General features: G+C 36.2%; 1 protein-coding gene across 9 annotated transcripts in view; it reads right to left on the minus strand.

Annotated features, from left to right (window-relative positions):
* Positions 1 to 5135: 5135 nt before the first annotated feature.
* Positions 5136 to 16755, minus strand: part of wnk3 (WNK lysine deficient protein kinase 3) — a 61039-nt gene continuing 49419 nt past the window's right edge. For 6 of the 9 annotated variants that reach the window (XM_067372110.1, XM_067372107.1, XM_067372109.1 and 3 more), the window contains 6 exons: positions 13672 to 13754; positions 12330 to 12658; positions 12005 to 12240; positions 11814 to 11912; positions 11043 to 11224; positions 5136 to 7841 (listed from right to left, as the gene is read on the minus strand). In XM_067372110.1, the coding sequence (XP_067228211.1) occupies positions 7344 to 7841; positions 11043 to 11224; positions 11814 to 11912; positions 12005 to 12240; positions 12330 to 12658; positions 13672 to 13754 (1427 nt within the window). In that variant the 3' untranslated portion in view covers positions 5136 to 7343. Of the gene's footprint in view, positions 7842 to 11042; positions 11225 to 11813; positions 11913 to 12004; positions 12241 to 12329; positions 12659 to 13671; positions 13755 to 15658; positions 16590 to 16755 lie in introns of those variants that run through there. The other 3 variants (XM_067372102.1, XM_067372103.1, XM_067372108.1) reach the window with 3 other exon arrangements.

A 16755-nucleotide genomic window follows, 5' to 3' on the forward strand; every position in this document is an offset into this window, starting at 1 on the left:
CTATTTACCAATCACTGCATGAACGCGGCGCTTCTCCACCCTTCAGAAACTCGCACAACAGCCGTGACTCACAAAGTGATGATGGGCGATTCTTCATGAAGTTAAGAACTGCAATTAGGGCCACTTTTGACTACTAAGGGGGGAACTTCTTAAGACTTTGTTAAATCCATGTCCTGGAATAAACACTAATTTCAACATCTTTTAGAAGTCAATGTTAATCAACAAGTCCGTGCTTTATTCCATCACACATAGGCTACAATATCAAAAATGATTTAGCATAATGGTTTTTGATAGCTATTGTATGTGTGATGGTAATAAAGGGGGGGGGGGGGATAATGACTAATAAGTTAATAAATACCGGTCCGGGAGGCTAATACAGTATTAGTATGCCATGTCGATATGATATAGATCGAACCAATAAAAATGTCAACAAGTCTGTTTTTTCTTTAAAAAAAAAGGCTACCTTAGGCTAGGCTATATCTTAAAATAGTCTTCATAATTAACGTCGCGTTATAATCTCTCTGATCAATACTGTCAGTTGTAAATAAACGGAACAAATCGTTCAGTCTTATTTTTTTTGTGATTCTTCGTTAATTTGTTATCTAATCTAAAAAAGTAAATAAACTAATAAAAAAAATTATCCCCACCTGTTGAAAGTTTGATGACGCACTAACCTATTTCTTAAAGCTGATTGGCTTGAATGTTTACCTCTGTCAATGATTGGTTATATATGCGGAAGGAGGCAATTTCTTTCTTTCTTTCTTTCTTTCTTTCTTTCTTTCTTTCTTTCTTTCTTTCTTTCTTTCTTTCTTTCTTTCTTTCTTTCTTTCTTTCTTTCTTTCTTTCTTTCTTTCTTTCAATTCCATTTATTAGTAGGCATAGCTAATATATTCCCTCTATTATACCATCATTATAGCATTACTATAGCCATTATTCCCTGGCTATACAGAGTATGATAGAGAAAACTGTAGGCTGTATTGTAACTGTAGGCTCTGTAACAATTTGTATATAGCCTATTAATAAAGAGGAAAAGTGAAATTCACTTTGTTAGAATTCTACAAATTTCGCTTTTTTCTTTCTTTTTTACATTTTGCAAAGTTTCAACATTCATATAAATGGAGTAGACACTAATCTAGATGACAAAAACGTTCTCCTAATCGAAGAATGACTCATTTACAAGCCCACTAAATAGCTTCCTTCAGGACATTTAGTTATGCTAGTTATAAAGGGTTTAGTCAGTGCAGTGGCAATACAGGTATCCGCATTCGTAAAAAAATATATAAATATTTTTAAAAAATATAAACTGCTTTCTCACAGAATTTAAGGGAGCTTTAGAAAATGCTAATGTAGTAGGTGCAGTGTTTTTAGACCTTAAAAAGGCATTTGATACTGTGAATCATGAAATTCTCTTAAATAAATTAAATTTATTTAGCTTCTCTCAATAGGCAATAAATTGGTTTAGATCAGTGTGTTAAAATGAATAATTCAAGCTCAGCTTTACAAAACGAGATGGGTCAATTTTGGGTCCACTGTTGTTTTCCTTAAATGTCAATGATTTACAAAATTGTTGTAAGGAATCTAAATGTCAGCTATATGCAGACGACACAGTCATTTATGTATCAGCACAGAATCCTTAGCTGCCGATATATTTACAAATGAAATGACTTTAGTGTCACAGTGGCTGCAAAACAACTGTTTGACCTCTCAATGTGTTTTTCAATTGGAAGGAAATCAATCAAAAGGCAATAGAGGTAGTTAACCATTTTAAATATTTAGGTGTTATTTTAGATTCTCATTTGAAATTTGATGTGCATGTGAAGAGACTGTGTAGAACAATCAGAACAAACCTGAATTGTTTTTATATGATTAGACCACATATGTCTCTAAAAGCAGCTACATTGTACATGCAAGCAATGGTCATCTCACATTTATCTTATTGTATGACTGTCTGGAGTCAGGTTTCTCAACTGACTATCAAAACTGTTAGACCTCTATATAAACAAACACTAAAAAAAACACAAAGAAACCAAATAGATGGCATCATTGTAATATTTTACAAAAATATAGTTTGTCTGTTATTAAAATGTTTTTTAAATGTGTACATAATCTTGCTCCAGAAATCAAATGCCAATTAATATCAAAACAGAGTAAGGGGATCACTACAAGAGGTGCAACTAATCAAAATTGCACAATACCAAAGAAAAAAACTAAATTTGCACAATCCACATTTTCAGTTCAAGGTACACTGCTTTGGAACAGCCTGCCAGCTGAATTGAAAATGCAAACAGAGTTCAGCATTTTTCAAAGAAATAAAAAAAAAAAGTGGTTCAAACAACAGCAGGTTTGTGAACACTGATGGTCATGCAGAGTCTCAGCTTTTGTTTTATTTTTTATTATTGTAATTTTTTATTTATTTATTTTTTTTAATTGTTTTATTGTTATTGTTTAACTGTTGTTAAAAAAGCCTGGGGCTGCAAATTAGCCTTTGGCTAGAAGCCTGTATGTGGAGCATCGGCTGCTTGAAATTGTAACCTGCATGCATAACCTGATATTGCGGAGTTCAACATGTTTCTGGGTCAACATTTTTGTTGATCCTAGAACAACATTCAAATCAACCAATCAGATTTGAGGGACAAGTTCACAGATTATGTCAAGTTTAGGCTTAAAGGTACAATTTGTGATATTTTTTCCCGCTAGAGGTCGCTAGAAGCCTATTCAAAACACAGGCGTAGTTTGATGACGCCAAGTTTTAGAGCGGAAACTTGGGACATGTGCCCTGCGTTCCAATGTCCATACTATCCATCCTAAATAGTATGTGAGATTAAAATAAGTGTGTCCCAAAGCATAGTATGTTGAAAAGAGTATGCCAAAAGTCCCCGGATGATCTACTATTTCCGGTAGATTTTCGAAGTGTGGATCCGTGCACACTATAGAGGCTAATATTGCCCACAACCCATTGCGCATTGGACGAGGATTCAGTTCAGAACTACAAACACGAGTAAAAAGTGTTAAAAACTACAAAACATGGCGGATATACGCGATTGACGCTTAGAGATTTGAGTGACTAATAATCAGTTTAACCTGATAGAAAATATATATTTAATGTTACCCGTGTTATTTTTCATCTGCAAATACCAATGTGTACTTTTATAAAGATCCGATTGGCCATTAACTTTTAAATGCATCATTATGCATTAATAAGAGGAGAGTTCTCCACATGAAAGACCCGCAACTGCAGTGCTGTATTTCTCTCCGATACGGTAGGAAATTAACTAAATGAAATGTGGAGGATGTAAGATGATTGACAGGCCAGTTTACGGTGACTGGATGCGACAGAGAGAAAAGACGCGATTGTATGACGTGTTAGTATGTCCCAAAGCTTGTCTACTCTTTTACTACACACTCAAAAGTAAGTACTTTTTGTTCACAGAAAGAGTATATACTTTTAGAGTGTAGTATAAGTAGGCGAATTGGAACGCAGCAGTGGTCTCCATCTCAACGGACGGTGCAAAAGAATAGGGATTGGAGTCTGGAAGAACTCATGTTCGTGGATGCAATTATTAAATTTACTGTAGTATGAAGCAGAGCAGGACCGAGTGTTGCGGGAGCTGAACGAGGAGCTGGAGCGATTGATCAACACACGCCTCACGAGCAGCGGGACTTTTATTATGACACAGCCGCCGGCGCCGCTTCCGCTTTTCCGGTCATGAGTTTACGGGAGCTGTCCTTGTCGACAGAACCAGCGGCAGATGGTAAACAGTAATTATGTTCCATAAATAAGTAACACAATCCAACATAAAACGTGCAAGAAGTAAATAAGGAACTGCTTGAAGCAAGCTAGTGGTTTGCTGGACGCTAGACACTACTTCCGCATTTGTCCACGGCACTGTTGTCATGTGGTTTCTACGTCAGTAAAGGCGGTAACAAAGGTAACTGACGTCATTGACAGGCGACTGCACTGCCCCGTGTCACTGTTTAGAATGGGAATTTTCTCATGATTTACAAGTAGTTGAAAACATTAGAGATATTGTTAGTAATCAGCTGGACAAAATATATAACACTAGCCTAGTGGTTTTTGGATATTTTACTGCAAAAATTTTACATATTGTACCTTTAAAATCATGAATCGGTGCTTCTACATCAGTGTTATTCATCGATCATTTCCTTCTGATTTTTGGGATAACTTATGGTTAGGTTTAGGAATAGAGTTAAGACTAAATTTTCAGACTAGAATGTTGACCCAGGAACGCATCTAACTCAATAGCAATATCAGGATGTGCTATACTGCATTGTCCCTGTTAAATAAACTTAAAACAACAACAACAAAAAACTGCTGTCTGACTCCTCTGAGAGTCTCGCAGAGATTTATGAGCGGGTCGTCATCCGCAGGGGGTCTTGCATGGGTTTCTTGTTTTTCATAGTGAAGAGCATTATTGTACTCGTGCCATGTCAACTGCTTAATCCCTCCATTGATGCATATAGACCAAGCTATCACAATAGGCACATTGTCAAGGGGTTTGGTGACTTTAGAACCACAGCAGAACATGCCTGATCTCAACAGACTGTCCACTGTACAGTGGCAAACACATCGGAGAGAAGAGCAAACGCTTAAGATCACGCTTCATGTGAATTTATAGTTACGATGGCTGATTCTTCATTTTCTTATCTGACAGCAAAATCTGGCTGTGTTTTATATTCTCAACTTTAAAAAAAAAAAAAATTCTGGCTAACATGTTTCTTTTTGAACAGTAGCTGATTCTTGTTTTTGCACTGATACAAATTTATATGATATATTATGACTGTTTAGAGATGTGCAGAACAAACACAGAGGTCTTGTCATAATGCAATTGTATACAGTAAAGAATGCTTACTATCTTTTCAGAATTTTAGGACACTGCGACCTCTAGCGGTAGCACTGTATATTACAAGCAGTGTAATCAGTAAGAAACAAGTGTTATTTGCATATAGCTACACTACAGTTCAAAAGTTTGGGGTCAGTAGAACTTAAAAAATAAATAAACAATTTTATTAAGCAAGGACACATTAAATGTATCAAAAGTGACAGTAAAGACATTTGTACAATAAAACCCCAAAACTGTTCTTTTCAACCTTCTATTCATCAAATAGTCCCGGAAAAAAAGTTTTCATAAAAATATTAAGCAGAACAATTGTTGGGTCACAAAACAAAAGAATCCCTAACACTGTGAAGTTTAACATTTGATATTTATTTTTGATTAGTTACAAAACATAAATAGAATCAACAGTTGAATTAGTTACAATTTACAGTAGCTAAATCACCAGCAATAAGTTTAGTCCTCTATAGATTATTTTCACTTAAATAACCTTTGATTATTGGTGGTCAGTCAAGTAATTCTAGGGTCCCCCTGGTTTTACTGTACAACTTCACCCAAAAGTCACCACTGTAGAAATGATTTGGCTTAAAATATTCCCAGTCACTTGCACTGAATTAAAATCCCTCGAAATGTTGTATCATGTCGAAATCTTGGAACAAACATTTGGGGTAAATTTGTAAGCCAGGGGAACTCGAGAAACCGTTTTAGGACCTGTGTCTTATCAGATAACCACAGCTTTCTCAACACTGTTCAGTACACAATTTTACATTTTTACAACCCCTTTCAAAATACAAAAATAATGCTTTCTTTTTAGATTACATTTTTGTAACACTTCAGCAGAGGTTATCTTTACATTTCCCATTTGTACAGATCAAATGGCTAATGTTGGAGTTTTCTTAGACACAACAGCTTTATGCTCACCACTATCCTGTTGGTTTACTATGCGGAGGTGGGTCTTGTCTTTAGAAAAAGGACATAAAATACTGGAAACCGTGTGATCCCAAATCTTTGTAGGCAACGGCCATGTTGACTTCTTTTTGTAACATCCACAAGTTCTAGCATTAGCACAATTTAAAACGCTTCACAAAATGAACCCGTTCCTTAACACAATACATTCCATCCTGTCCATCTCTCACCTACTTGTTGAAAAACGCAGGTTGCCTCTTTCATACCAACCTTCAGTTCCTTTTTTCAACAAAACATTACAGTTTTCTATATATGGGCATTGCAGGTTTATGAATGCTGACTGACAACCTCTTTAGAAATCTTCAGTAGTCTTGTTACGTAGCTGGGAATTGATATCTTGGTCTAGATGAATCACACATAAGCTTTATGATCAGTGTCGTAAAACACACTGTAAAAAGGCAACCTATGTTTTCCCAGTCATAAATTTGCTTGGCAGTTATGCATATGTCTATATCTGATGAAATGCCAGATTCAGCGAGGATTACATCTTTTTGCCAGTGTTTTGCTGATGCGCTGCGTTCACGAAAAGCAAACTCACAGTTCACAGATCACAGTTCGGTGTTCACGGAAGCACGTTCATACGGGACTGTGCAAAAATAGACAAGAACAAGAACAAGCTGCGTTCACTTCACTTGAGCTTTCCAAACAGCCGTCTAGTCTTGCACTCTTCACCATGGGATTAATGTTAATAGTGTAAACCTTAAAAGTATGAACGTCTGCTAGAGAAAAATACAGAGAGAAAAATACTGCAATCATATTAGCTAGTTTCATTTGAAACCAAATGAACTGAAGAACCGTTTTCTTCTCAGAATCAATTGCAGGATCGTAAAAGGAATTAGTCAATGGCTATTTGTTATTCTAGAAAAAATCTTGGCTAAATCTAAAACGTTACCGCTATTTATCATTGTAAAATATAATACATGAGGAGCATGCCTTATTCCGTGCACAACAAGTGTTTTTGATTGTTTTCGTAGCTAAGATGACGGTTGCAGGGTTACCATGCTCTGCGCTGGAACATGCGGTTGATCTCGCCACCGGCTGAATCCGTTGTGCTCTTTTAAGATGGCGCATCACTGCTGACGTCCGGTTGTTGTCTTTTCCGTGCGTATATATATATATATATATATAAAAAAATATTTCTTTTAAGCTATACAGACCCACGTCACAACAACACAGAAAAGAATTTAAATATCATTACTAATTGCACTTTTTAAAATTCAAATAGTCCTTTCATTTGAAGCACTGATAAATAAAAACAAAGAGGATCATATCTCATGTCAAAAATGTCTCTATATAGGGCAAGTTCAGGTCCAGCTAAGTCAGATATAAAACTTGACGGTGCGGAAACACACAGAGGATATGTTTTGAAAAATGCAACACAAACACACGCTCACACAAATACACACACTACAGTATTTATACACCCCCATACCCACACACACGCAACCACTTGCTACAAGCGTCCTTCCTGTACAGGATGTACATCAGTGGTGTTCCTCTCCGTCTTCTCAAACAGACCTCATCTCACTGCTGTCCTAAAGGAAGGGTGGACGTGGAGGGTTTGGAGTGAAGTTTGGCACTTGAAGGCAGAGTGGAGGTGGAGCAGGAGGAAGAGGAGCATGAGGAGGACGAGGACGAGCAGAAGATGGGGTCTTGATTGGCGGTGGCGGGGACAGAGGCAGCTGTGATGCTGGTGGGGGGGGGCAGCGGAGACCCCGCTGCAGTCATAAGCGAGAGGGAGGCGCTGGAGGGAGGCGCGCCAGACACCGGGGGCTGGGATCCTGACAGGAGCTGGACCTGCTGCGGGTGCAGGGGAGACGGGCTGTACTGCAGGGGCTGACGGTGCAGGGGAGGCTGCAGATGTGCATTCTGCTGGGGTAGAGGAGCGATGGGAAATTGCGTTGGAGGCGGCTGCGTTTGTCCACTTATGGTGCTATAGGGGGTGGACGTCATCGTAGACATGCTGACTGATACGGGAGTACTCAGTGGAGCCCCGGAAAACCAACCCGATGAAGCTGTTGGCTGCAAGATAGAAACATACTCAAATTTACTTGATTTACTATTTTATTTTTATTCTATTTTAGCATCACAAATCAATGTAAAGAAATCCAAACATCTGAAACTATATTGAAAATCAGGGATTTCAAATTTCATTTAAATCTGGAAATAAACAAGTCTTAAATTTACCTTTATACCATTATGAATTTTTAAATGCAGAGCGAATCTCGTCCTGTGAGTCTAAGCGCACGGGTATGGTAAAGGTATTAAATTAGAAAAAAGCAAAATAGGAGCATTTTCCAGTAGTGTTCTCAAGGTGAAGTCACGATTACCATTGTTCGGTGAGTTTTCATTGGCGAAATACAGTCATTTCCAATAGAAATTAGGGGTGTAACGGTCCTGCGGTTCAACTTAAATCTGATGACGCATCTATAATATGGTTTGTTAAAAACAACTATGCGTAAAACAGTCACAGAGTTTGGCTAATGTACTACGTTTCTGACAATGGATACGCATACTGGATTCCCAATACATTACAACAGCGATGATCAAAAAACATGGACAAAACAGTCACTCTTTGTAAATTTTGTTCAATGCAAGTGCCATATGCTTGAATATGAGCAATCATTTATGCCATCATCACCTGGGTGTTGATAGCGTGCGAACGCAGGTGAGACCTGAACAGCACATGTTGCTATCTGTGTTTAAACTAAACTCATTTAAGCCTTGCCAATTTAAACATTCAAGAGCCAGAAGACACAAAAGAGAACTTGCATGTGCTGTGAAGCTAAGATTCAACATACAGTATCAGTGTACTGGATCCATGCTTTGTCTTAAAGTGACAGCAGCCTAAAATTCTTGCTGTGTTTTTAATGTTAATCAAACAACAAAAGACAAGGAAATCACTCACTTCTCTTGATTGAATAGCTTCTATAACTTTAATAAGGATTCATCTTTAATTTATAAAGTCAAATATGCAATGTTATTTTAAGCCATATTTATTCAATTTCTGCAGATAAAAAACTAATGTTAGACCTAGCTGAAAAACCTGAAAATCACTGTTTATTTGTGTCTTTGCTCTACTGTATTTATTTATGCTGTTGCTTGTAGTTATATTTATTCTTATTTTTATTTGACAGTATTCCTTTTTTCCCCCTGAACATATCACATACCGAACCGTACTGAAACAGTGACTCTAAAACCGTGATACAAACCAAGCCGTGAGTCATTTGAAACTTTACACCCCTAATAGGAATCCACACGATTGGGAGGGTGAAAGATTTTCCCTGCCAGATTTCACAAAGGGTTTCAATTTGGTCACTCGAATTTGTTGCAGTGGCAACTGGTTTGAAAGTGACTTGTGTGAGCAGTAGGGTTGCCAACTTCTGGAAAGGAAAATAAGGGACAATCGTGGTTCTTTAAAGGAAAATAAGGGACAGAATAAGGGACACTCAAAATATTTGTATTATACCACACAGTGTGTGTCATTTCACTATCTGCAGTTAAGTATGTGTATAAAAGGTTCTCAGACATAAACACATTTGGGTAAATTTGTGTCAAAATCAACCAAATTTCAGAAACTTTCCCTGCTCAAATTTTTTATTATTTTTTTTCTAAAGAAAGACAAACATAAATCAAGAAGAAAGCCAAATATTAAATGTAATGGATGTTTATTTATTGAGTAATCCAATATTTTGTAGAGGGGGGGCAGAATTACAATTTTCACCTGAGATTTGGAGTCAGATTACATATTTTTACTCAGAGATTCGTAGGACTGTTTGTTAAATCTGTTGACTTTAGTAATCTTTGTTGCATTATATGCCAACAGTTCAAAATGGCAAAAAACACTTTTCGCCCAAAGTTTGCATTTCTATAACTCATATTACGGATATCTTTTTAGATTATAATTCTTAACAAACTTTTCTTTTCTTAATTTTTAAGTCCCAATATGGTTAATTTCCAGAGAAAGGGATCTCAGTGCACCTCCAATAGCGAAAATTGCTACACATTTTTCTGAAGAACAAAAAATGTTGAAACTATAAATGTATCTCGTTTTCTTCTATCAACACAATTGGACATTCCTGTCGGAGTGCTATAAATAGTATTTTTCCAAAGTTTGTGTGCCTGTAATTCTAAAAGTATTAAAGATTAATTAAGTATTAAAGTATTAAAGTATTAATCTCAATATCAGTCTATATTCTCATTCTTAATAAACTTTTCTAGGTCCTATATGTTTCAGTCCCATATAATGTGGCTCCATGTTCAAATTGTTGAATTTGACCCATTTTCTATATATTATATTATATTTATATATATATTATATTAAACGGATATTAAACATCAACCTCTATTCAAAATCATAAACCAGAAACAACAACAACAAAAAAAATGTCAGCAAGATAGGCCTACATAGATGGCTTAAAATTTGAAAGCATAATAACTGAACATCTTTAAAATTTCAGCCAATAAAGCATTTTTTTAAACAATGGTACTTAAAAGTTTGAACTAAATGTTGTTGCAACCATGTATGAATAAACAAAAATGATTTCAATTAAAGAGAAGTAGAGAATTATGGGCTGCTTTTGGTGCTTGAGACTTTATTATTTTGTTTTTCAATAATCAGGTCCAAGTTAGGCTACTTAAATAAACGTAACATGTTTTTTTCTCTATTTAACAACATTAGCAATAGTGAAAGACGACTTCCCTTTTTGATAACGTCTTCCCTCAGGGAGATTGCATGTTTTTTTTGCATGGCTGAATGCTGAAATCAAACCGCGAACAGTGAAAGGGATTTGGCGCTACCGCGAGACCTGCTCGCTGTGAAGCCGACAGAGAAGTCTGCTTGGTCTTAAAGCCTTCCGCGAACGGCTATGTTGTCAAATTTGTCACAAAGGAATGATTAATTCTCAAGGCTAATTCTAAAACGCATGCCTGAGAATACGGGACAAACTGCATTCTGTATGCCTTTCATACGGAACACTTCTTTGATGCCTTAAATACGGGACGATTCTGTATTATACGGAACGGTTGGCAACCCTAGTGAGCAGCAGTGCTTCATATATTGCTACACTATTGGATATAGACAAAGAACATTTTTTGCTTGCAGAATTTCATGTGATCATACCTTTAGACTTTTGAATCCCACTGTATATCACAGCAAAATATTTCTAACCCATACAGGATAGTTTAAATGGAGACACTGTATTTGATGCATGAATGCATTACCTCAGTAGTCTGGCCCCATCCGCCCAACTCCTGCACTTGTTGGATCTGTTTGATTTGATTCAGTGAAGGCTTAGGCTGAACAGGGCAAACAGCTTCTTTTGACCACTCATCAACAAGCTTATGCAGTTCATCTGTAAATGTGCTCTTTCTATTGGCAGATCCCTGGGCTGAAGGACTCTGGTCTGAAAACAAAATTATGGAATTGTTAAAGACGCCATTAAATAAAGATTACTTAATTCTCATTAATTACAATACCATTCAAAATTTAGGATCTGTAAATTTTTACATCTCTGATGCTCAGCAAGGTTACATTTATTTGATCAAAGTAAAAATAGTAATATTGTGAATCTCTCGATTTTAATATATTTAAAAAAAAAAAAAAATGTTTTTTCCTGTGATGCCAAAGTTGAATTTTCAGCATCATTACTCCAGTCTACAGTGTCATGACAAATCATTCTAATATACTGATTTGGTGCTCAAGAAACAATTCTTCTTATTATCAATGTTGAAAACAGTTTTGCTGCTTATTGTATTTGTGGAAACCTGATAAAAAGCAATTCAGGATCCTTTGATGAATAGAAAGTTCAAAAGAACAGCATTTTTTTGTAATATAAAACTTTTTTACATAACATAACACAAACCTTTACTGTAACTTTTGATCAATTTAATGCATCCTTGCTGAATAAAAGTATTATTTTCCTTCAAAAAAAAAAGTTTTTTGGTTTTGAACGGTAGTGTATTACTATTTCGAGCATGTACTATAGCTTGTACCTCTATTAGTGGTCAGTGATGGGATTTTCTCAGGCTTGCAGTATGAGTGAAGCCTGCTTTGCTCCCCACCAGAATAACTACAAGACTGCTGAAGACTCCCTGAGTGTGTGTGTTTTAAAAGCAACAGGATAACAGTAAAAGGATTATAGTCTCAAAAAAAAAAAAAAGCTAACTCTTCTTTCTGGCAGTACCTTGATGTGTGACTCCATTGTTATCCATGTGAGAATGGGGTCTGGGCCGGAGCTTGGCTTTGGCGGGTCGGGGTCTGCGTGGGGAGATGGCGAGGGGTGCGGCAGGCAAAGGAGAGGTACGGGGCAGGGTCATGGACAGAGGCTGTCTGTGGTCTTTAAGAGAGCGGAGCTGCCTGTACAAATCCTGCAGCTCTCTGTTCTGCTGTGCCTGCAGGGACACCACCTCTTTGATGTGTCTACAGAGATAAAAGAGAGGAGGAAGTATTAGTTGAATTATAAGTATCAGAATAAGAAAAACAGCAGTGCAGAGTTCAACTGCTCTTACTTCTCTCTCAGCTTGTGGAGTTCTCTCCTTAAATCTTCATCCTCTACCTCGCTCTCATCGTCACTGCTGCCCAGGGGCGAGCGTGTGTGACTCCTCGGTGGGTGGGTGGGTACTGTAGTTCTCCTCTCCTCTTTCTCACCATCTTTCCCTTTCATTTTCCTCCTCTCTCGCTCCAGGTCAGGGGACACAGGGGAGCTGTCCGTCAAATTTTCCTCTCTTTGTTCGGCCTGTGTAACTGAGAAACGGCCAACTTTTCTTTGCATGGCTCCTTGGCTTGGTGCAGCTTCCTGCTGTGGAAAGGGCTCTGCGGACTGGGAAACTGGAATCACCTACAAGAAAAGAGAATAGGAAGTAGCTTTTACTTTGTTTTAACTGTGGTCACAATACATACAAAAACAGACAATAAGCGTAAACTGACCAAAAGCTAAAAATGTATGAAGTGTCATACATCAGGGAAAAACACAAGATACACTACTGTTCAAATATTTGGGGTCAGCAATTAAACAAGAAGAAGAAATTAATACTTTTATTCAGCAAGGATTAATTAATTTGACAAAAATTGAGAGTAAATACACTTATAATGTTAAAATATTGCAAAACAAAATTATTTAACTTTTTGTTTATCAAATAATCCTCAAATTGTATCACTGTTTCAACAAAAATATTAAGCAGCACAACTGTTTTTGACATTGATAATAATAAGAAGTGTTTCTTGAGCAGCAAACCAGTATATTAAAATGATTTCTAAAGGGACACTGAAGAAGATGCTGAAAATTCAGCTTTGCCATCAAAGGAATAAATTACATTTTAAAAGATAAAACAGAAAATTGATATTTTCAAAAACATAAAAAAAATCTTACCAAACCCAAACTTTTGAAGGGTAGTGTAAATACGTTGTAATAATAAATGTTGATGATACAATTTAGTTATTTGTGCACTGTTGATGATGTAGAGTGTTAAAATTTTCCAGAAAAAACAAAAAACAAAAAAACTAGACTTGTGTGACCACACTATTTGCCATTATTCTCTGTGGCAGCATAATATACATCAATTTCACACTTGACATGAATCTTTTGTTTTTCATTGTCACATTAGATCTGCCTGCCTTTGTCATTTGGCGTAATATGACATTATATTTTTTCCCTGAGCAAAATCACATAATTAATAATTCCAATTTCCAAACTCGTAAATAGAAGTTTTCCCAGCAGCATTTCTATTTTAACTTGGTGTATGGTGTATGTGGTTTTGTATCATTGTCTACATTTCCTGTCTGACAAGAAAACTGAAAAGGTTGAGCTACTGCAAAATGTGAATACTTTGCATAAGAGAATAATGGCAGTACCTGGAAACGCCCTCTGCGCGAGCAGGGTTGGTCATTTGTAGATGCCTCCCTCTCCTCCTCCATCCCCTGGCTGAAGTTGCCATCTTATCAGAAGGAATAAAGAAAGACGCAAAGACGAGGGAACACAATGACAATAGTAAAATGAAATGGGAACATACAGAAAACACAAAGACAGTGTATTTGGAATAAATAAAAAACAAACAAACAGACAAACAAGCACACAAACAAACAAACAGAAGACACCACAGACACAGGGAGATGGCATTAATAACCACAGAGATCTTTGACTAACAAGCATCCATGCATGTTCACATGGTGAGATTATAGTCAGCATGGCAAATACACCATCACTGGCAGTTGGTGGACATGAATACAGATATGATTATCATCTCAAATGACATGCTGAGTGGACGCAGAGTGTGATGGGGAATGGGTGTGGGGAGGGGTGGCAGGGAGCAGCTTTAACAAACAGTAAAACCAGTTTATGGAAGAACAATCTCTGCAACAACTTCTAAAACATGAGAGTAATAAACAAGTATGCCCCCATCCATCCACACTCACACGATTGCATTCAATTGTCAGGCTCTAATATCACTGCCTAGTGAGTGGCAGTGATACCAGTCAGTATGTGTGAATAATCTACTTCTACTGTGTGTTCATGTAGTGTATACAGAAACACTGTTTCATTCCAGTGACTATTTCTAGTTGATGGTCCTAAGGTGCTTGTTTTTAACGTTTACAGTCTGTCAGGCTTAAATCGTTGAAAACCATTGCTCTATTGCATTAGACTGATGCTATTTGACATTTAGGCTATGTTAGGAATGGCATACTACCATATTACTTATACTAAGCACGTACTGTGCACAGTATAAAAATTCTCAGTATATATGGAACATCCAGATGACTTAGATTACTATATCCAATCACACTTCTTATACTAAGTATTTATACTGTGCATAGAAGGCAAATGTTCAATTTTCATGCAATAAAATAATTTAAGCAATAACACTTTTTTGACTGATTACTTGATTAGACTGCCATTTGTATTACAAAATTAGATAATTTAACTTTTTATTTTCAATATGCCACTGAATATACACTACTGTTCAAAAGTTTGGGGTATGCTCACTGAGAAATACAGTAAAAACAGTAATGTTGTGAAATATTATTCAAATTTAAAATAACTATTTTAATAATATTTTAAAATTCAAATATTTTGTAACAATGCAAGTCTTTACTGTCACGTTTGGTCAATTTAACACATCCTTTCTGAATAAAAGTACTAATTTACAGTACAGTCCAAAAGTTTGGAACCACTAAGATTTTTAATGTTTTTAAAAAGTTTTGTCTGCTCACCAAGGCTACATTTATTTAATTAAAAATACAGTAAAAAAACAGTAATATTGTGAAATATTATTACAATTTAAAATAACTGTGTACTATTTAAAGTAATTTATTCCTGTGATGCAAAGCTGAATTTTCAGCATTGTTACTCCAGTCTTCAGTGTCACATGATCCTACAGAAATCATTCTAATATGCTGATTTGCTGCTCAGTAAACATTTATGATTATTTTCAATGTTGAAAACAGTTGTGTACTTTTTTTTCAGGATTCCTTGATGAATAGAAAGTTCAAAAGAACAGCATTTATCTGAAATACAAAGCTTCTGTAGCATTATACACTACCGTTCAAAAGTTTGGGGTCAGTAAGAATTTATTTATTTTTTTTGAAAAGAAATTAAAGAAATTAATACTTTTATTCAGCAAGGATGCATTAAATCAATCAAAAGTGGCAGTAAAGACATTTATGATGTTACAAAAGATCAGATTTCAGATAAACACTGTTCTTTTGAACTTTCTATTCATCAAATAATCCTGAAAAAAAAATATTGTACACAAATATTTTGTACAATTGTACACATTAAATGTTTCTTGAGCAGCAGATCAGCATATTAGAATGATTTCTGAAGGATCGTGTGACACTGAAGACTGGAGTAATGATGCTGAAAATTCAGCTTTGCATCACAGGAATAAATTACTTTGTCAAATATATTCAAATAGAAAACAGTTATTTTAAATTGTAATAATATTTCACAATATTACTGTTTTTACTGTATTTTTAATTAAATAAATGTAGCCTTGGTGAGCAGACGAAACTCTTTTAAAAACATTAAAAATCTTAGTGGTTCCAAACTTTTGGACTGTCCTGTATATAAACTAACTCTTACGACCCCAAACTTATGGTAATGAAATGTTAAAATGTTAATCAGTGCACACTGTGTACTTTTTCCACATAACACTTTTTAAACAAAAACTGTAAGGACAGTAGTATGCTAGTGTTCCATTCCAAACATAGCCATGGACGTGCAAAACATACAAAAATTAAAACTTTCCAAAAGCCTACCCAGGTAGGAAAGAACAGGATATGATCTATAGATCTAGGAGAAGGCTAGCATCTGAAAAACAGCTGTTTCTTTACTAGACATTAGAACGACTTACTTGCTAAAGCTTCAGTGAGTTAATTCATAAATATACACAATGGTGCAGAAAATGTAAATTCAAAAATGTAATGTGATTAATTTAACTGTATTAAAAAAGACTGCAGTTGTTATTTTTAAATTAATTAGAGTGGGCATGATGAACAATATGTAGTATCTAGTATCTTGCCTCTTCAATTACTAAACAAATACAAAAATGAACAGGTGCAAACTTCATGAGTCTGGGCCCATGTAACTTGTGTGCTATTTTTGCAATTGCAGGTGCTCTGGGTGAGTGAGGTTGGGTGCAGGAAGGTGAGGGGCACGGGTGCCGCAATACTGCACTGCATACACTGGGACTGGAGACTCAGATCCAGGTGCGACGCACAAGGGTCATCCCTCTTAGATTCTCTTCCCTTTCTACACTCCTCTGTTCTTACCCCTGGGTAACCCATGCAGACAAAACAAAAAGGAGGCTACAACATAAACGTTAATGTACAGCAGAGCAATTCCTTTCAAACAAAAACTCAAGCAAGAAAAATGTATTGCTAGATGATGTAATGATTTCAGTACAGACTAAGCACAGCAACAACCACGTCACCATGGAA

Source organism: Chanodichthys erythropterus, chromosome 20 (assembly GCF_024489055.1).
Source record: "Chanodichthys erythropterus isolate Z2021 chromosome 20, ASM2448905v1, whole genome shotgun sequence".
NCBI lineage: Eukaryota > Metazoa > Chordata > Actinopteri > Cypriniformes > Xenocyprididae > Chanodichthys > Chanodichthys erythropterus.